At 40.0% G+C, this 23,055-nt stretch overlaps 1 protein-coding gene across 1 annotated transcript in view; it reads left to right on the forward strand.

The window, feature by feature from the left end:
• The window catches only part of LOC135711676 (cyclic nucleotide-gated cation channel alpha-3), a 484,096-nt gene that overhangs the window by 396,685 nt on the left and 64,356 nt on the right, over positions 1-23,055 (forward strand). The window contains exon 7 of the mRNA XM_065234596.1: positions 15,883-16,034. Within this exon, the coding sequence (XP_065090668.1) occupies positions 15,883-16,034 (152 nt within the window). The remainder of the gene's footprint in view (positions 1-15,882; positions 16,035-23,055) is intronic.

Raw genomic sequence — 23,055 nt, forward strand, 5'->3', positions numbered from 1 at the left:
TACATCTAACTCCCTTATATAGGTTAATATAATTATATATTAGTTTATCACTTTTCTAATATTATAGTCAAAAACATCCCACACATCATTGAATAGTCTGCAACATCTTACTGTAAACAGCAAATGGAATGCAAATTTGAAGAAACGCTAATTCTGACATTTTGTTGACACTTTACATAGAGCCAAGTGTTCTAAACAACGTTCAAAAGGACGAGAAGCTCAAAAAGCTTGTTCAGTCTTACAAATCAGCAGATTGGCTTTACTATCTGACTGGTGTTGCTTTTGTATTAATAAGTAAATAAGCTAATCAATTGAGTAGATTAGAATAAAAACCGGCGCTACTTGAATATATTTTAAATGAGATAATTATGAAATTGTCTGAAAGTAATGATATTGAAACTATAACTTGTCAAGTGTGAAACTAACAGCGAATTTCTTTATTATTCAGTTCCATCCTGGCTTGGGTATTAAGATCGAGTCTGCTTGTTTTCTGACAAACGTCAGTTTGATTGTTTGTTTTTAAAACCTATCTCTGGTTGAGGTTCGCACTGACAAAAAGTTCAGTTTCGCACCCCGATAATAAACAAATCCGCTATAAGTAATAAATACAGTCATCGACGCCAACTTAGGGTGGAGTGCGAAGTACTTTTGATCACTCAATAACCAACAGAGGATGAATTTTTAGGAAAATGCATTTCATATAGGTATAAGACATGCAAGAGCTTGTGACATTCGTCGAATGTCTTTCAGAATTGTGTGATATTATTGGAATACTTCACTGCGTGAATACTGTTGAAGTACATATGGAGAAGAGTATGTATGTCGGAACCATGTAAGTTCGTGTACTAATGAACATGAGTGCTTGTCCAGAATAAATAATCTGGCAAGTACTCTATATTCCTCAATGAGCTATGCTCCTACAAAAAAAAAACTCATAAACAATCTTCCAATGACCCTAACCTGATGGGACATATCAAGTTGGATTTCCTTCTCCCATGGTTCAGATAATTACGTGCTTCCTATGTTTGATCGATGTGAGACTCTAATAAAAGTCACCCATTGGCACTCTTATGCCATTAAAGCACCCAGGTCGTTATTCAAACACCATCGCTTCACCCGGTTCCCATCAGCACCAGCAGTGCCATCACAATCATCATCATCACCGACCGTATCGCTACAATCCCCGCAGCAGTGAACCGAATACCACCTACCTATACATAGCTATTCATTGTGTGTTTGATAGCTCGCAACAATCGCTCCGCTGAATGTCACGCGGTTTTTCATAGACATACATACCTTTGTGCACCACATCAACCGGCTGGCACACAGTATCATCCTTTGGTAACACTTGACATGTGCGCGCCAAAGGATGCCAATTCCGCAGTCTGGTTTTATGGTTCGTGAAAAATTAACGAACCTTGCCCTCTGGTGCTGCTGGAGCTGGTGATGGGTTGTGGAATAATTTTTTTTTTTCGTTCGGGTCGTTCGGTCCAAAGGTGATGAAGTCTCTCGATGGGATAATGTAACTACACACCACTTGAAATTCAATTGGGCGACGGTTGCGGAAAGGTTCTAGTATTTCGGAATGAGTTTCTCTTCCAGAGAGACCACGAATGGTTGCTTACTTAAAACAGGATAGAGGTGGGAAATGATTTCTAGATAATCAGTGTGATAGGCGAGGGTGCTGTAATTTTTCAATTGGGAAATTTACACATTTTGCACAATTTCAATTACTAAACTATTTTACTCCATGATTTTTTTTAACAGGAATTAATGCCTGCCCTTAGCATGGAACTTTAGCCTGTTAAGCTTGATCAAGTCAGTAATTCATGATTAAGGTCTCAGTGCAGATCTTGGTGAATCTCAATTGACTTCATTCATAGTTCAGAAAGAGGTTGCAAAAAGTTCAGAATCTTGAAAAATAACTAAAGTTTGCTTTCTAAAATATCTAACGATTTTAAAAATCACGAAATCCTACAATCTGGTTTTTTAAGTGATTTGTATCCATCAGTCTGCAAATATATAAAAAAAAGTTTCAGTAGCAAGAAAAAATTTCCTTGATGAAGTTGCAATCACAATTCCCTAGAATTTGATTTTTTTTGTCTGAGATTACGAAAATCTTTATTTAACTCCTTGATTCTTCATTAAGATTTAAATGGAAGATTAGCCGAATAGCAAAAATTTTCTTCTACTGCAATCAATAAATTTGTGGGTTTGCTAAAATGGTTGGTTTTCTAATGTGATAAAAAACAAAGTATCTGTCACCATGTGATGTCAATTAATAAATTGGAAAAAAATAATAATTAAAAAAATGAGAAAGTAAAATACTTTGCAGCAAGAAATCAGAACATCTGAACATTAGAAGTCAATTCAAAAGATTTCAAGTCCATATGAAGAAAATATAATATTTTTTTATTTAGTTAAAAATACAATTTGGATTTGGTGCTGAAAGATTGAATTCAATCATCTCAAAAGGAAGCAGTCTTGTAAGCGGTCACGGTAGTCGACACATTTTCTGTGATAATCGACTGCCTTTGCCTCCGACACTTGCAAAACAAGCTATCATAGTACAGTACCAAACTCAAATGTCATTTGACAGGCTTTGTCATACGACACTGTCGCCGAAGACCGTCACGAATGTATGTATTTTAGTTTCTCTCATTATAAGAGCTGCTGATGTTGTGCTTGTGTGAATTCTGAAAAAATCAAGCAATGATGTCCTAGGAATAACATTTCTGATCAGAAATGGTTTAATTTACACCAAACTGAGGAATTAGAACAAAATCACTCGTATCATATGATAGTTATTTGATCATTTTCTTTTTGCTCGAATGTTATTCTACCGGTTGTGTTGTGTGAGAGAGACGACGGTAGAGCATGAGAGTACGAATAAAAATAGACTGTCGTGCATGACAACGAAGCGAGTGTCGTAAAAAACGTCAACAGTTTCAACCTCTGAAAGGAAGAAATAATTATTTATATGAATTTAATAATTAATGAATAATAAAAACTACAATGAATATTACACGTGACAGAATCCATCTTTGACATACAGAATGATACGTAAACAAACATGTCATGTAAAATTAAGTGATCCGAAACTGAAAAGTTCGAAAGCACGTTTGATTGAGCTGAATTTTGCGTCTATTATGACTCAATTTTATGTCAATATTGACGCTCGTATATGTCAGTCTCAGAGCACCTAAATTTACATAAATTTTTCTAAGTGTGTAGGACTACGTGGCCTTGTGCAGGAGCTTGTGTTTTGTGTAGGAATAGGAATTTGAGCGGGGCTCTCTCTCTGTTTATACTCTTTAGTATGATTATGAGTACCCTGTCCTGTCCTTTATTTAACGTCGGTCTCTGTTCCGCAATCTAGTGCCAATCACCGACGGACATCGATTGCCATCCATTGACGGCAATCGAATGTGCAGGAAGGCAGCTTCCACACCTGCGTAGGATATCGCACCCATTCAAACACACATGGGCCGGGACCAACGGATTTACTTCCCTTCCGAAGGAAGACGTGACCAGAGATTTTTATGCCTCAGAAAAATCCCACCGACTTCGGCTGGGATTGAACCCAGACCCATTGGGGTGTTAGAAAGCAGTCACGCTTACCACAACACCACCGGCGCCGGCTATTATGAGTACCCTGAAAAGAACCTTTTGATATGAATTTTAGTGCGGACATGTTCAGAAATTTAACTCTTTTGGAAAATCGTGGTGGTTCTGAAAAGGGCCGATGGAAGCCTTTGGAAGATGATGATGACGTGTAGGCAGCTGGATCAGCAAGTCGGACCGGACAATCCCATATTCTTCGATTCAATGAATGGGCACTTGCAAGAGTCTCGTCCCGTCTGTTGCATGACAGGGGTTGAACGGGTGTCTGCGACAGGTTGGAAGGCCACATAATATTAGTGTCCACCCGCTAAAGCTCCTCCCCTTTTTAGTTTTTCTCGTTTCACTCCTCGCAACAAGTAGGCAAATCTCAGTCTTTAGCAGAAAGACGCAGTTTTGGCGTGACTTTCTACCAGTGATTCCACAAAACTGAACCAACTTATTTAAATTTTTTTACGAAACGCACAAATGATGGCTACTTTTCTCCTCGTTCTAGAAGAAAATATCTCAAAATAATGTTTTATTTCTAAGTCATTTTAACGGCTCGAATGAAGTGGTTGAATCAAACTAACGGGTGTTCAATAAAAATGAGAATGATTTCAATACCTTTCTGTAATTAAAGTAAAGAGCGTAAATTTTTTTCTCTCCAAGAGAATTGCTCTCTGGACTGCAAATAGGACCCCAAAAAATGGGTGGCATGTTTCTTTTCGCTCGGGTGCTGTCAGTTCAATCAAAGACGGCGTCGAAACAGCAAGCACTCCACGAGCGTGTTGTTCGGTTTTACGAAGCGCATGATCGTCGTGGAAAAAAGTTTACGGTAGACCACTTTCGAGACGAAAACGTGCCCGTGAGTACAGTTTACCGGATCCTGGCATCCCTGAGCGTGAAGCGGAGGGACGGTAGCGGCCGTCTGGTGAAGATAATGACGAAACAGAAGAAGGAAGCGTTGAAAAAGCTGTTCGACAACAAGGACGGAACGAGTTTGCGTGACGCCGGTCGAAAATATCACTGCTCCCATACCTTGATTCACCGAACCTTCAAGATGGAGGGCATCATCTGTCGGAAGAAGACTCGGATGGGAAGTACGTCTTCTGGCCAAACAAGGCATCTTCCCATTACGCCAAGAAGACGCTGGAGTATCTTGAGCAGAAAAAGATACCGTACGCGCCGAAATAAAGGAACCAGACCAACTTGCCCCACTGCCGTCCCATTGAGGATTTCTTCGGCTCCCTCAGTGCCCTAGTGTACAAAAATAATTGGCGGGCCAAGGATACAAAGCAGTTGGCCACGAGGATCCGGAATTGTATCCGGAAGATGGACGTCAGTGAGTGCATCGTGACTAAGTTGCGTAGTACGGCTGACCAGGGCTCCTTCTCCAATATTCGTTGATGTTTTTTTTCGGAGAATAAACATTATTTTTTTAAATACAGAATGGGTTGAAAAAAAATTTACTAGCTATATGTCTGAAAACATTCTCATTTTTTATTGAACACCCATTAGTAGAAATAAGAAGAGATGTCGGTTACGTGCTCGAATAATTGAAAATTCGATAAGTATTTAATCGAATAGCTGGAAAAATCTTTACGATTAATCGTTAATAGAATAATTGGACTTTAAGGCATTCCTAGAAATTGTTTTTTTGGTGATCTTCCGAAAATGTCGAACAGCAGAATTGCAACCAGCAAGTTTAGTTCAAGAACCAAAAGCGGTGCGATGCTGATTTTCATTGCAATATGATGACGACTGAATTAAGGGGCTTAGAAGCAGAGAGGTGAGGGTCAATTCTCTTCACCGATTTCCTCTTTTGATGACCATGGCTTCACTAACCTATTTCGCACTATTTCTGCTATGCTCTTCTATCATCCAGAACAACAAATGTATCAATGAATGTGTTTGCCGTCGAGTTATTTACGAAAAAGTTGCTTCCAAGTTTGGTTACAAGATTACAACTCTCGAGAGCATTTTATGTGGTCGTTGAGAGCGTGTGGTTCTGAATATGGCGATGAGTGTGCAAAATGTTACGCAATTGCATCCTCCCTATTTGCACACGCCCGAAGATCGGAAGCGAATGCCACTTCGACATGTTTCGTCCAAAAAACGATTCTCTGATGACTGTGTTGAGGAAGCAGGATATACATCTACGTGATTGGTGGATTTGTTTGACCACTTTTTCAATAGTTTCTTGTAGCATGGATGCGTAGAAATATTTCTGATCGATTGGTGATAAAATTATTGAAATCGGTCCAGGGGTAGCTGAGTTATTAACGTTCAAAATCTTTCATAATTTCGTTACATGTTCCATTTTTGATTTTCACAAAGTTTTTTCCCATGTAGAAATCAAAGACGTAGTGCTACGTAAAAAAAATCAAATATATTCCCCTTATTTTAAAAAGTTGGAAAATCTGTATAGGGGAAATGTAGGTAATGTCGGTCTACATGTCCCTTATTTGGACCCATCGCTAAAAGTCTGCTATTTATCAATTTTATCTGGATGAACGCGTTATTGGGACGTTACTCATGGATATTTTTGGTTGCTATTGAAAATTTAGTTGATTGCTGAATTTATGTATGGGCCCAAATTAGGGACACTTAGGCCGACATTACCTGCATTTCCCCTATTTCTTATAAATCTGCAATATGTATATACAGCTATCTGTATCGAAATATTGGAATATGCGGCATCACTGGTTCAAACACATACATGGATCTACTAGTGACTTCTCTGGATATACAAAGAAGTCGCTAAACATATCCAACCCTAAAAGATTCGACTTCTCATGCATAGCGGGGCATTGATATCATAATGGAAACCCCCCAGAATCAGGTCATCCTGTCAAATATCATCAACCAGAAAGCATAATAAAAGCTGCTTATCACTCCGACTGCACCTAATCACCACAACGGAGAATAATCTCTCCCGCCTTGTCTGCCCCTTCGGGTGCACGCTGTATTTCATGCTCATTTTATTGTCAAATCATGCAGAGCTCACGTCGAGTCCTGCCTGTTCTGGATCTGGAATATACCAAGCCACACCTCTTGAGCTTTGCCGGGCAGGCAGGCTGACGGTTGGTCTTTATGCCGTAAGTATAGTGTTCGAATCGGCTCTCGATCGATGGCTCAGCTGCTTTACAACCCACTCAAAGGGAAAAGCGCAGCGGAGCGCGTTCGATAAACTGCACCCTTTCTCTACACTTCCATGGCGCTCTCTGTGCAGGACTCAAGTGAACGTTTATGGCACTTATCTTTTATTATTCTTTCCATTTTATGTATACTTCAGCGCCATGTAGTAAGGGTAGCAGTTCTTTGATTCAACTGTTCTCTTTCTCTCTTGTTGTTACAGCACATTTTTAGCCATATACATATTTTGACATTTCTTTAGTACGTTATAATACTCGTAGCTCTTAATAATTTAACTTTGCTTATGATAACTTATCCTACATTTTTAATTGGATGATGGTAAATTTTACGAAATAAAGTCACTGTATCTCAATGTATTTTTTTTCGATGTGAAATGACATTTTTACGTCAAAACAACATCTTTGCAGACTATACAAGGGCGCAAATAAAAAAAATGTGACGATATAGTGTCAGGTTTTGAACGCTTATAACATGGTTATTTATGAATGAAGTCCAAATTTAATTACATCATTTTATTCAGATTGATTGTAAGATTTTTCGGTTTAAAGACAATGGTTGTTTATCAATAGTTATCTTTCGAAAATTTATTAAAGGTTTAGCCGTAGTCAACCAATCACGTGCTGGCTCGCTATGACTATCGAGAGAGCAAAGAGACGAGCCGGTACCATTCAGACATGTATACTAATGAGTAAAAGTGACTCACTCTCTGAGTAAGATTCGTTTTCAGTGTAGTTTACCATGTCGGTAAGGAAGAGAAAGAGGTTGTATCCAAAACACCACCGTATATTTGACGTAGTTTCACGTGCTCGGTATCAATGTTCGGCGACTGTGATGGGGAAACCACTTTTTCCCATCACGGAAGTGCCTTGTTTTCTGATGATAAAATTACCCATTTTCGTGCACAAAACGCACGGAAGTTTTGGCATTTTATGATCATAGCAACACTTGCACAATATGGGATATAGTCAAATCACAGACAAGCAGACGTAACACTCGAAAGTTGTTCATCGGACAAGCATTTAACGGTCAATTTAAAAGTATCGTAGTTGGTAGTACCGCCACCTGTGGCGCACATAGTCAATTCCCTTGCGTTTGACGTTTACACACTCCCGCTATCTGTTCAGCGTAGTGCCCACCACAGTGTATTCAACAGATGGCGGTAATGTTTTAGCGACGATGTTTTACAGTGAAAAATATTCAATGTGTTATGTCTGTTTGGCTGTGGTCAAATGTTCTACACATTGTCTTGAAGATTCTTCTCCAGCATCCCAACCAGTAGATAAAGCAATGTTGTCTCTGATCCTGTCTCGGTTACATCGATTTCTTTAAGCATCAGTTTTCGGCTGCTTCTTTGGAGGTTTGTCCGCATGTATTGTGTAGCTTAATGCTGCGACATGGCTATTTCGATAAACTCGCAAACAATTTCTCAAATATCCCTTTCTTCGCACTAAAATTGTAGAAATTTGTAGAAATTGAACTGCCTATTAATTTTGGTATTCGGAAATTAAATTTGTGTTAGGGAAAACACATTAATCACAGAATCTGAGCATACCGGATGGTACCTATGTTTGAGCTTTTTGATGCAAATTTTAAGCTCCTCTTATTAATAAAATTCGGGAAGAATTTCAAAAAGCCAATCGATGTGGGAGAGAGTCGATGAAGAGAATCAATCAATGTAGATTGGTCTATTTGAAAGTTAACGCGAGAAGTGTCCAGAAAATACTCAATAACAAACTTATGGTGGTCCTGAAAAGGACCGTTTTGTCATCATGGTTGCGTAATGCTGTGGTTTTTTACACATATAAGGCTGGCGAGCTGTATATTGTTTCGAACGGTGTCGCGCTTGGCATAGGTGTCCCACAGCAGCTCACGACGAGCCACTGAAATTCGATCAGTAGCGGTGCAACTTCTTCCTCCTTCTTCGGCGAATGGATCGCTCAGTGTGGGCTGCAGCTCGCACTTGCGGGCAGCTTTTTGTCGTGTATTGGAGAACAATCTACAACGCCACGCTGCTGCTGCTGATGATGACCACTGGATACCACCACTCACCACATGCGGTGATTGGCGTCTGGCAGTGAAACTTTTAGAAGCATTCGCCACCTACATTTCGAAGTGAGAACTACTAGAAGGAGGATAGTTTTCAAATTCTCCAAGTAAAACAGGCGATTTTTGAGGCAAATCGGTCCATAAAGAAAAACTAATAATTTCCCGTGAAAACTTTTGCTTGAGTAGTGTAAGAAAATGTGTTGGCAAACCAGCTGTTATTATTTCGGTATGGATCGGAGATGTTTTCATGGAAAATAATGCAAAACAAGTTTGCACCCACAGGGAAAGTCTACCTCCTGGGCAGCTGCGTTTTTTGGAAAATGGTGAATATGTGCGATTTCCACTAAGATGAAAGTGGAAATTAAGTGAATTTACTTAGGAAAGATAATGGAGAAATAGTTGTATAGGACGGCAATATTCAATTAAAGGTTCATTTTGAACTTTTTTAGGCAAACATATTGATACTCACAATTTTCGACGGAAAACGCAACGGAACTTGTTTTACTCAACACGCACCATACTATAAAATGGTGTTTAATGGTTTTCAAAGTGATGACAATATGACAAATCATCTTTATTTTGAGTAATTGAGCAATTTACTTCTGTTCACATCATATTTACGATGCAGCATTGATGGAGCCGTGAAATGAAATGAATATATCTTATGAAAGTTCATCTGGAAAAGTCTAAGATGCACATCAGTTTGATCTTAAAAAGGTTTTGTTCTTCTATTCTAATGTTATATTGGAAGGATTTTACGCAGGCTTGATAAAAGTTATGATTTAATGCTAATTTTTACGAATTTTATGCGCAGTCTGTCAACATTATCATCATCATGCAATGGCAACATCTGCATTGAGATTTTACGGCAATCTCTCAATTGAATAAATGCCGTTCAGTGAGACTGGAGTGAATTCCATTTTGAAATCTGTGTTAGGGAAAGCATGTTTCGCAGGTAATTGGTGATAATTTTAACACAGACAAGCAGACATAACACTCGCAAGTTGTTCATCGAACAAACATTTAACGGAAAATTTTAAAAGTATCGTAGTTGGTAGTACCGCCACCTGTGGCGCGCATAGTCAATTCCCTTGCGTTTGACGTTTACACACTACCACCATCTGTTCAGCGTAGTGCCCACCACAGTGTACTCAACAGATGGCGGGAATGTATTAACGACGATGTTTTACAGTGAGAAATATTAAAGGATGATACGGTCAAAATTTGGTCAAGGGAAAACGCGTGTAAATCGGTGAAATCGTTTATTTAAAAAATCAAATTAAATTTCTTTTTCAAGTTCAATTGGTATAAAATTCAGGAAAAATATTCAGTTAGGCTTCCGCTTTTCCAAATCCGAATTGCCGGGCCTTACGCTTGACCCCTGCCATCAGATTTTGTACAGCCACCTTGTCCACCTTCTTCGCCGCAGAAAGCCAGTTTGCCTTGAACTGCTGCTCGCCCTTAGCAGTTTTTTTGGTCTTCTTTAGGTTCCGCTTGATAATAGCCCAGTATTTCTCAATTAGGCGGAACTCTGGCGTGTTGGGAGGGTTCTTGTCCTTGTTCTTGTCCACCTGCACGTTGTTGGCGGCGTACCAATCCATGGCCTTTTTACCGTAATGGCAAGATGCCAAATCCGGCCAAAACAGTACGGAACAACCGTGTTTCTTCAGGAAAGGCAGCAGACGTTTATTCAAACACTCTTTCACTTAAATTTCTTGGTTGACAGTCCCGGAAGCTATGAAAATGCTGCTTTTCAAGCCACAGGTACAGATGACTTGCCAAACCAGATATTTCTTTGCGAACTTTGACAGTTTCATGTGCTTGAAAACATCTGCTACCTTTCCCCTTCCTTTTGCCGTATAAAACTCCTGTCCCGGAAGCTGCTTGTAGTCGGCTTTGACGTAGGTTTCGTCGTCCATTACCACGCAGTCAAACTTCGTCAGCATCGTCGTGTACAGCCTCCGGGATCGCGCTTTGGCCGTCGTATTTTGTTTATCATCGCGATTTGGAGTCACTACCTTCTTGTAAGTCGATAGTCCGGCTCGTTTTTTGGCTCGATGCACGGTTGTAGACGATACACCCAGCTTATTCGCGGCATCTCGGAGAGAGAGGTTAGGGTTTCGCTTGAAACTACCGGCAACTCTCTTTGTCGTCTCAGCGGCTTCCGGTTTTCGATTTCCCCCCGATCCAGACTTCCTGGCTGTCGACAAACGTTCCCCAAACACTTTAATTACATTTGTAACGGTTGATTTGGCAACTTTTAGCAATTTTGCCAACTTTGCGTGCGAGTAGCTCGGATTTTCGCGATGCGCGAGCAAAATTTTGATACGCTGCTCTTCTTGCTTGGACGGCATTTTGACAACTGAAGAGTGAATTCCAAAATCAAAATAGGAGCAACATTCTACACACACACACCTTCAAAATGAGAGGTGTTCAGGTTTTTTAAATGCAAAATTGAAAGAAATACGTCAAGTTGATATTGACCAAATTTTGACCGTATCACCCTTTAAATGTGTTATGTCTGTTTGCCTGTGATTTTAATTTTCATATCAACAGTTGCATATTCGTGCAATTTTCAAAAGTAAACTTTTGAAAATTGATAAAGCCTTAATTTTAGCAGACTCGTAGAAAAGTTTCCTATCGGTTGACATATTAAGAATTAAAATCAATCATCTCTGCAAATCAGGCCACTTTCATGACGCGACCGACTTTGGTTTTTAAAATTGTACCCCCATTGTTGCCTTAATGTTAGATTCAAACTTATGGGAACTGACATCCGATTGATGACCTTGACAAATGTCCAGAAAATAGGTTCCTTAAACATTTATGGTGGTCCTGAAAAGGACCGTTTTTTTCGTGATGGTTGAGTAATGCTGAGCTACTAGGATGTTCAACACACATGAGGCTTCAGTAAATAGTTTTTCAGGACAGTTACGTAGCTTCAAGCAGTTCTCAAAACTCATGAGGCAGTTCCTTGATTATCAGAAAATTGCGAGGACCTGATAAAAGTTTCAAAAATTTAAAATAGTCTAGAAAACATTAGGGAAGTTAAGAGAACATAAGAAAAAATAAGAAATTTACCAGAAGCTGGGAAAAATTCATGCAAGTGCAGACACAACGTCGGAAAATTTAGAGACATTTACGGCAGTTTAATTTATTTCATTGTAAATCCAAGAACATAATCAGAAGAGTAGCAAGAACAAACTGACAATCCAGCCTCTGGCTGAAAGTCACTCTAATAAAGAAAGATAGGCAAGAAGTTTATTTCCTTGATTTATTTTCCATCGATCTTGTTTTAGGTGCTGAGCACCAATGCTACCGACGCCAGGGAGGCAGCTTCCACACCTGGACCCTACCTATCGACCCATCGACTCATGAACCGGGGAACAACGGCTTTACTTCCCTTCCGAAGAAAAGCGTGATCAGAGATGTTATGCCTCAGAACATCCCGGCGGCGCCTACTGGGATTGAACATAGGCCTACTGGGATGAGAGCTAATCACGCTTATCACTACACCACCGGCATCGCTTAGCAGCAAGAACTTCAATAAAGATAAGATAATGAAAGGAAATACTGTGGATTTCGGATAAGTTTAACGAACAGACTGTGGGACAATAAGGGAGCTTCTGTGAAATTTCAGGCGTTTCAGAGAAGCTTATAGAACTTTAAGGTGGGCCCATCAGCCTCAAGGGAACTGCAGGAACTTTTAATACGTTCTATGAACCTCAATGAAATCCAAAATACTTTAGATAAGTCATGAAAACTTCAGAAATATTCAGAGAGCCTGAGGAAAATTGAAGAAACATTAAAGAAGCTTCAAGAACCTAATTGAAGTTAAGTTTAGAAATCTGCAGAGAAGCTCAGAAATCTTTAGGGCAGTCCCAGTAATTTAAAGAAACTCCAGATTTTTAGAAATGTAATGATATCCTAAGTTGAGTTTCTATAAATTCAAGGCAGCATCATAAGCTTCAAGAAAATTTAAGTAGTTCCGAGAATATCAATGAAATCCAATTCCTGAATAGTTAAGAAATTGTCAGACATATTTTGCAACAGACTTACAGAGAGTTTAAAGATTTTCATGACAGTTCCATTTATTTCAGGACATTACCAAAATCTTCAAGATAATTACAAAGAAATTCAGGAAAGATCAGTGAACCTCAGGGCAATTCAATTTACTTCAAAGAAATTGCAGGAACTTTACATAAGTTCCCAGAAAATCATGGAATCTAAAAAAACTTCAGCAAAGTTCCAAGATCTTCAGGGAAGTCTTGGAAGCTATAGAGAAGTTTAAAGATTTGCAAGTAGGTAAATTATCTTCAGGGATATTCCTATCATTTCTAGTAATATCAGAGAACTTCTGAGCAGTTGCGTTAATTAATTGCAGGATTTTTCAAGAAGCGTCGAATAATTATCGAATATTCAAAAAGTTTAACGATAATATTTCTGATAAATTTCGAGTTATTCAGAGAAGTTCCTTAAATATCAAGAAAACTTATGGAACGTAAGGAAAGTTCCGAAAAATTCATTGAAAATTTACGGAACTTCATGAAAGAATGAAAACTTTAAGCTTGTCCAGATATGCTCAGGTAAGTTTTGGGATGTGTATGTGAATTTAATGAGTTCCAAAGATGTATCGAAATTCTATTAACTTCAGGAAATTTAAAAAAAAATCGGAGGAATCATGGAAGTCTAGGGAATTTCAATGGAGATTTTAAGGGTAGTTCCAATAACTTCAGAGAATTTCCGAAAACTTAAGAAAAGTTGATCGTCCGATACAAGTTGCTCAAGAAATGAGCCGCAGACAGCTCCAATCTGAGAAGACTGACTTTTTTCTGCTTCTTTAACTTACTTCACAAAAATGTCTGTGTAAAATTTTGCTCGAATATGAGTGAATGTCTGATTTCTGAGAACCATCTTGTAAAATACTCTCTGAGGGACCAACTGACCGTGGTTTTGCGAATTTGAGTAAACAGAGTTCAAATTTGAGTAAGATTTAATGGTCATGCAGCAATGTCCAATTCTAACAAGCCAATTTTGCAGGAGAATAATTCGTAGTGAGCGGGTATTCAATGACAGTGAAAATCTCAGCACTGCCCTTTTTTCTCTATAAGTTCAATTCAACCTTGTGACCATTATACCTTTTGTTCATTCGACCTTTTGTCTCTAAGTTAAATTAAGTTAAATTTGTCCCTTCAACCTTTTATCCATTCTACCTTGTCTCCTTCGACCTTTTGTCCTTCGACCTTTTGCCTTACGACCATTTGTCAAAGATTCGTCCTGTTTCCTTCCGGCCAGAGCTCAAGCTCGATAGGCCAAGGCCTATCCCTTTTCTGCTAGACCTCCCGCAATCTGAAACTCCCCCACGCCAAAACTTCGTACGGATAAAAAGGCATTTCATGCCCTCAAACATTAGGACCTAAATGAAAAAAAGGTCGAATGCATTGTCCAATAGACGTTTAAATTTTTTCGACATTGTGCCCATTGTGTCTTTCGTCCCATTGAGTTTAATTATCCTATCGTCCATTGGACCTCTTGTCCGTTCGACCTTCTACAGTTTGTTCACTGATCATAAAAACAAAAATTATAGCTAAATATTTATTCCATGCAAAAATTAAGCACCAGATCGAAATTAGTTGCTCTACCCTTCGTTCGAATGTGAAGAAGGCAAGAGCGCACCTGTGAGAGTGAATGTGCATTGAAATGCAATTTGTATCGCCAAATGCTTCTCCACTTTGATGACGAATCAAAATTGTGAGCTTTTCACCGTTCAGTTGAATAATGCAAGTAGTTTTTTATTTGGCTGTTGGATACTTTTCGAAGGATTAAACTTTATGTATAACGAACGGATTTTGCTTATTTCCATAGGTCATTGGGCTGTGACTTCTTCAAGCCCATTCAAATGGCTACAGTATGGAAGTGACATTACTGGAAATTGCATAACTAATGGATGCTCATAGATATGAGTAAATCTTGACTAATTTCCCATCCAACTTGTGGGTTAAGACTTTGACCTATCGAAGCTTGCACATGCACTAGGCAAACGACGAAAAGGACACGGAGTATGTTAAGTAATGGAAGCGGTCTCTCGATTGTGGAATTCAATTTACCATCCCCGTTCGATGACGAGAAAGAGAGAAGAAGCACCAATTCCAGACTAGTATGTAGCAACTTAATTGACCGACAAGATTCGCCATCCCAGGGCTAATATATTTCCCATAAACGGTTGCCAAGAATCGTGCTGCTCCTATCTGGAAAATTGCTCCTCGGAAACAGGCATTAAAATTAAATGGGCTTTCCAACTGGGAAGGACTTCACTTTACCAACCCATCCCATAAATTCCTCCGAGGGAAGTTGGAATGTTTGCGATTCCAAACGAGTCCAAAGGGGTGATTAGTTTTGAGCACCCTCGGGACATATTGATGGGTGATGTGATAATATCGTTATTTAAATATGGAATGAGCTTCATGCCAGGCCAGGAGCAGAAGATGCTTCCATTTGATCCCGAGCTTCGCATATGAACGAGCAAACGCTTTAGGCGAGGTTTAAAAACTCAATTTGGATTGCGAATATGTTCTCATCTATTTGCCGGAGCAAAAGTTTGATTTACGATTTGCTTAAAGTTTTGTTAATTTAAAGAAATCAGTTGGAAGAGATGTGTGTTGAGTAAAGTTTCAAATTAAGCACGGTTTCTGGATTAAAAAAATACATAGCCTGAACTAACACAATTCGGCAATCGTTCAATATCCACATCATCATGAATTCTATATGCTGATGAATATTTGTTTTACGTGAAATGGACAATCCCAACGTGTTGCTCAGCAAGTCGTTATCTCCACTTTCCACCCCTATGCAAAGCTCACCATTCTTCCACTGCGTTCTAAGCTTTCTTGGTTTAATCAACGCTAAATAGCATTCCACTTGCACATGAATAACTCCCACGGGGACAACACCACACCACCGCACCACCGACTACCGGCACTGGTCTTCGAGTGTTGAACACTATCATCGACGAGCCATCTCAGCCGGAACCCGATTTTAATCAATTGCTTTTCTTTCTCCTCTCATTTTCCTTCACAGCCAAGCTCGACGGTGTCAAGACCTACATGCGCATGAGACGGGTTCCCAATCATCTCCAGGTGAAGGTGATCAAATGGTTCGACTATCTCTGGCTGACACAAAAGTGTTCAGACGAGGAGAGAGCTGTATCATGTCTTCCTGATAAATTAAAGGTGAGTGAGCAGTTGTGTGCTCTTCGTTGTTATATTCAAAGCATCGTAATAAAGTGCGGGACCTGGGGGAAGGAAGTTGATACGTTCAACATCGCACCGGAGTGAATCTAGATGTAAACACGCAACAAAACTATGAAGACGGAGCAGGATGTGATGGGAGGTGTTGATTTAGTCGTAATTCGCCGCCGCTTAGCAGCCTGATTGAGCAAACTCAATTACCTGAATGGTGCTGTGCGTGCGTGTTCCACTGATAGGAGCATGGAAAAGGTGGGATTTCTGAGTACTTTCAACGGCGGGAGTTGACTTCCGATTGCCTAAGGGGACAAAGAAAGAAATTTTGTTGCTGTTTTGTTGGCGTGATTGAGCGAACTATGCATGTGGGACCTATCTCAACCTAGTCAGGACAGACGCGCCTACAAAGCAAAGCCATTCTGTAGTGACTCGATTATTGCGCTAGAATTCGATATGAAGAGTCCTTTCACTATAGAGGATGTTTTTTTTTCTCGTACAAAATGGGCCGAAAGGATCTCAGAATTTTATGAAATGTTGGTAGAGTGTATGGAGTGAACGATTCAAAATTTCAAAGAAATTCGGGGTTGTTAATTTTTCCGGACAATTTTAGATTAAACTATTGGATTCTCCCAGACATCACGTTTTAACAAATTTGTAACACATGAACAAAGCAAAGTAGATAGAACGTGGTGTAGTAAAATGATAAGGACATTTTCGCATCAATCCATACAAGGTCTGTATCCACATTAATCTGGATACCATCAAATCACTTTTGAAATATTACACGTAGGAGTGAAAAATTTCGCGATGTACAGCTATGAGTCATTGATGAAAAAGACTATGATTAGTGTTTACATTCCATGTTTAGTGTTCAAGATGGCGACGAATGAAAAACACGTGGATTTTGTTCAAAGCAAATCAAGTGGGCCTCCCTTAGCTCAGTCGATAAAGGCACAGCTACAAAGCAAGACCATGCTGGAGGTGACTGGGTTCGATTCCCGGTCCGGTCTAGGAATTTTTCGGGTTGGAAAATTTCTCGACTCCCTGGGCAATAGAGTATGATTGTACTTGCCATACAATTATACTAATGCAAAAATGGTAGCAGGCATCGAAAGCTCTCAATTAATAACTGTGGAAGTGCATCAAGAACACTAAGTTGTGAGCACGCAAAAAGCTAATATGCCATAAGCAATAAGCTTGAAATGCGAAGAAGAAGAAGAAGAAGAAATCAAGTGATCAGTTGCAATTCCATTAGCTGTGAAGACAGTCGTCACAACTAATTTCAAAGACCCAGAAAGTGGACGCAGACATTGTAATGAGAAGCATTACCAACGGCAACGACATCCTTCGAGCGTTGCCGGTGATGTAGTGGTAAGCGTGATTACCTCTCATCCCAGCAGGCCTGGGTTCAATCCCAGTCGACGCCGCCGGGATGTTCTGATGCATAACATCTCTGATCACGCCTTCCTTCGGAAGGGAGGTAAAGCCGTTGGTCCCCGGTTCATGAGTAGATGGGTCGATGGTAGGGTCCAGGTGTGGAAAAAAAACGACATCCTTCGAACGTTACTCAGCTGAGTTTGACTACAATGATCACCTGCGTAATGCTGCCTCCAGGAAAGGCAACTGATCACGCTGTCTCTGGAGATACCCAAGTACATCAGTTTGTTCACTTCGATCCAAAATGGCATTTTCATTTGCGACGGAGATGGTCACCACAAATTTGGTAGGACCCTGAATCTGAGGCTCTCTGAGTAGCGTCACCATCTTTCGGACATTCCACTGCAGTCGTTCCTTTAGGCTGAGTACAACATTGATCATCTGCAAAATTTCAACCGCTGTGCAATTGTGTAAGCACAGACAAACATGCATAACACATTGAATATTTCTCAACTTTAAAACATCGTCGCTAAATCATTACCACCATCTGTTGAGTACACTGTGGTGGGTAGTACGCTGCACAGATGGCGGTAAAGTCAAACGTTAGGGAACTTACTATGCGCCCCATAGGTGGCAGTACTACCAACTGAAATACTTTCAAATTGACTGTTAAATGGTTGTTCGGTGAACAACTTAGGAGTGTTATGTCTGTTTTTCTGTGGTGTAAGCACGCCTTCTCAAAAGTACCAGCATGTTAATCTCTTGGATCCCAAACTGCCTTTTTCAGGGCCATTAAATTTCTACACTATAGAATTTCTTTTCAGATCTCTATATGGTGGGTAAAACACCCAACAAACAATTTGAATTGATCAACAGCTGAATAAGCAATTTTTTAGCTGAAGAAGCTTGTTTTCTCTTGCTCTTCTATTCTCTTGAAGCTCTTATTCATCATAAAATGTTTGTTGGGCAGGTTCACAAAACTGATATATTTTTAACCATGGAGAGAAATAGCAGCAAGTAATCATCAATCAGTGCCAATAGCAGTGTTCGGAAAACTACTGTCAGCTTTAGGTCATTGAGTTTCCGTGAGAGAGTAAACTTGCCGAAATCATCCAGTTCTAAACCTTCCCGAAGACGTCAATTGGTATGCATTTCGTGTTAGTTCTTCATCAACTGAAGCAAATACAACAGCAATATCAACAAATAGCCCCAACATAAAAGGAGCCCCAAAAGGCAACAACGAGTAGTACCTATTTGTACCGTACCCTCCAACTCCACCAACCCTTTCGATGGACACCAGAAAAAACAACAATCGGTCTTTTTCAGGGACGCCATTTGAAAAACAAAAGATCCTTTTCAGGACCAACAATCAACAGACAAACGGTCGTTTTCAGGGCCACCAATTCAAATACAGATGGAGTTAAGATAATAGATTTTCAAATAATTAGATGAACTAAGAGCAAACACGTTTGTTCCGATCACTCAAGGCCTTTGCGCTACATATTCCAGATCTTAAATGTAAAGTATTCATCGTTTATTTCTATTACCTTACCTTACTTACTGATGTAGGTAAGAGTAGTAATATCATCATTCAGAATTTTATGTCACAAACAAACTTTTAAAATTACAAGTATCAATAAGCACTATTTTTCATCAGCTACACAATAGCCATCCAAAACGTTCAAAATGCCAACATTCGAAAAACAACCGGTCATTTTCAAGGTCACCAATTAAAAAACGGAAGGAGTTAAGGTAATAGATTATCGATCAATTAAAAGAACTAAGGGCTTAACATATTTGTTCCGTCCACTAGCGGTCCTACGTCAAGCTTCCATTCGTGCCCCTAGGCTCAGACCTTTCTACTGTTTGACGTAGCACTACGTCTTTCGAGAAGGGTGCCAATTCAGGGAAATGCAACGAAAATTGGTCAGACTTTAAATGCTAATAACTTGGCCAATAATCAATGTATTTTGATGATTTGTATGTCGATCGATTCACCAGTTTTATAAGACTTGCGTGGTATGTGACACATTATAATTGTTAAATATTTAAATAGATAACAATGAAGAAATATGGAAATATTCAAATTTTCCATACATTTTCTTCGACCGCAAGGTGTTCACCCTTAACACAGCCATCTTAAAGTTGATCCCTAACGACACAAGCGTTGCACGTTGGACGGTTCAACCTCGGACTTGTTCGCTGCAGTGTGGTCATTTATTTATGACTAAACATCAACAGGCGTTATTGGCCCTAATGATGTAACCTAAACTAAACATGAAAGTACTAAAATTAAACATCAATAAGTCAACAATCATCTCGTTAAAAAGGAGCATTGCTAGACAAACTAAATGGATCTAGAAAAAAATGAACTAAACCTCCGACTACGTAGCTGGCGAGTCAGGTCAAAGATATAGTGAGGAGACCCTATTGAAGAGTCTCTGTTAACCACCGATTGCTCTGAACATGCTATAATTAGTTTGCTGTATGGACATGCGCAGCATTGAATTGTTCCGTAGGGCTTTGGGTTGAACATTGATGTCAATTTGCGCAAGTAGAACAGGGCAATTTGTGCGTCCTTGCAAAATATCTGCAATTAGCAATGCTCTTGCTGAATCTCTTCGGACCGACAGGGGCTACAGATGGATCAATTGCAAACAAGTTTCGTAGCTAGGCAATCGGAAGAGATCCGTTCACGGAAGTTTACGTAGCGCATATCTCAGGAAACGTCGCTGAATAGACTCAACTTTTTGAACACTGTTGTTGTAGTGAGAAGTCCAGACAACCGAGCAGTATTCTAATATGGAGCGAGACAAGGAGCAGTACAACGATTTAAGGCAGTATATATCCTTGAAGTCTTTGGCAATCCTGAAGATAAACCCCAGAATTCTGAATGCTTTTTTGACGGCATACGAGATGTGCTGATTGAAAGAGATTGTGCGCCAAAAAGAGATAACCGAGCATTTGGACGGGTTAACCTCCATATGATTCAGAATACATCAATCAGAACACATCAAATTGAGGTGTCATCTGCGATAAGATACCACCACCCGGCAGGGGAGGAACGTCTGACGTGAAAATGTTGAATAGGATAGACCCAAGCAGGCTACCCTGAGGGACCCCTGCATCAACGTTGAACGTATCATAGGGGACATTGTTCAAATAGACCTGGAATTATCTGCCCGACAAGTAGTTTTTTAAGATCTTCACGAGGTAGATCTGTCGATGCAATTTGTACACTAGGCCATCATGTCAGACATTGTCAAACGCCTTCTCAACGTCCAATAATGCCATAGCAGATGTTTTTGAAACGGACTTGTTCCGCCTGATGATATTAGTTGCTCCTGAATTGCTCCTTGATTGTTGGTTATTAATTTATTTGATAAGGCTCAAACGAATTAACTTTACAGAGCCGAGGATTCTTGGTCACTATACAATACATCTTAAAACTATAGTCAAAAGGTACAACACAATAAACACTTTATTTTCCGCTATCCAAAAAGCCTCCTCCATCAGAACTGGAGCCGCTTCCAGTGGTTTCATTGTATGGCAGTTACGTCAACGAGGGTCAGAGCGCTTCCATTGCAGCAATGGACGCAAAACGTGGTCATCACTCACACACTCATCACGAAACGGTTACTCTCCAAAGTCGACGACGCATCGACCGAAAGAACTGCTGATGAAGAACAATGAAGAGGACCACACAATGGTTGCTGCCGAGAAAACAGACGATCGCGTGGCACACATCGAAAGTGCCTGCTTTTGTCGACAGCCGAGTGAACACTGAATTGCTCCTTGAGTAAGTTATTATTTGCGTTGGAGAACTCCAGCAACTGTCCCTAATGTTGGTTTGCTTGGTGCAGTAGACTGCGATTATGGTGATTGGACCAAGCGATGTGCTCACCTCAACTCCGATGGTTTCGATAGTTTTCAGCTGGAAGCTTGGTAGTAGCCGATGTTCCGTCTCGCAGCGATGGCCACTCCCCCTCCTCCAGAGCTGGTGCGGTCCAGCCTTACGAGCCGAAAGTCGGGAAGGAAAACGTTCACCTCTGGTTTCAAGTGAGTCTCGGTGATGACGGCTATGTCGATGTGCCGTTCGTTGAGAAAGTCAACAAACTCGATGTTTTTGCTCTTCAAGGAGCAAGCATTCCTATTTACCCAGACAACCAGAAGTCGTATAATAATGTACAGACAGTATCGTAAATTGCTACAGTTTTAGTCAAAATCGCATATAAGAATGGCATACATCGCATTATGTTTAAGTTAAATCGTATAGAATGCAAATTTCCGACCAATATGCGATGACTCATTTTTCCATCGTACTGTATCACAAATTAAATCGGATTACATCGTAAGACTTTTCAAAATGAATTTGTTATTACAGATTAAATCGTATTTGATGTTAAATCAACTCGTTTAAAATTAAATTAAAATATGCACGTATATGGCCTCCACTTTTGTACGTATAAGCAATTTTTTTGCATTATATACGAATTGATTGTTTGTATATATGTTTGTATATCACGAAAACAACTTTGAATATACGTGCATTCTGGTTGTCTGGGTACGATCTTGATGGTCCATACTTAGTGACAAGGGACAGGGCAGCATGTAACTGTTCAGATCGAGTCTTGCAGGTGCACATAATGATGATGACCTCGGCCACGAGCGACACACGTTCCTCCGAGGTGAACGGAGAATCGTCAACAGGCTCACCTGAGACAGCACCAGCGTATGATAAACCAGGGGGGTGTGGATGAACCTGGAATTGGCTGGGCCGCAGTAAACTATGCTTGGTTTGCATAATCTTTGAATGGACTTGGCTGACATTCCCAAAGTGGTATCTGGGTGCCGAAACGAGTCCGAGTTAGAGCACTAGGAAACTTTGTGCTTTCGTAATGTGGTGTCGTTTCGGAGTACATTGAAAGACACGTCTCGATGGTTGCCGAAAGACTCTTTTTAATTCATAATTCAGAACCTCTTTATACTTTATTAATGATGATTTTTGCAATTTAAAAAATCGATACTCTATGATTAGTTGAACAAGTAAGAAAGAGATTGAAAGAAACGCCTGGGACGGCGGTTACAATATTTAATAATAATAATCGATGATAATAAACGACCTTCGGTACGCAACGTTGTTTAAATATTATGATTCTTTAATCGTCACGGAACGAACGACTGCCAGTAGATAAAAGAGGAAAGTCATCAAAATATACCGTATGCACTTTTGCAATACTATTCGTTCGTAAATAACCTACCTTATCTACTTTATCTGAATTGTTGATTCATCCCGGCTGTTTAGGCAAATGTAATTATAATTTAATATGTTTTACGGTGAGAGATGTTCTAGAAAACTTGGGTATAGAACAGGAGCAGCAGTGAGACGGTTGTTGAGTGGAAGCGGGGCTAGGTTCGGAACATGTCAACGGGGCTGGAGAACTGGGTACTGGACTTCCGTGAGTACAGGAGCCGAACGATGATTACGGAGGCGACCGGGCTGATTGTTGATTGTAGCCTTCCGATGGATATTCATGAACTCCACTCGCCTGGAACATCCGCGATTGGAGGCTTGGTGGTTTCCACCGTACGTTGGCTCGATGTCATTATCTTACTCACAAGACACAGTTGA

This window comes from Ochlerotatus camptorhynchus, unplaced genomic scaffold, assembly GCF_037179485.1.
Source record: "Ochlerotatus camptorhynchus isolate MF236.1 unplaced genomic scaffold, CSIRO-AGI_Acam_v1.1 ptg000434l, whole genome shotgun sequence".
In the NCBI taxonomy this organism is placed as follows: Eukaryota; Metazoa; Arthropoda; class Insecta; order Diptera; family Culicidae; genus Ochlerotatus; species Ochlerotatus camptorhynchus.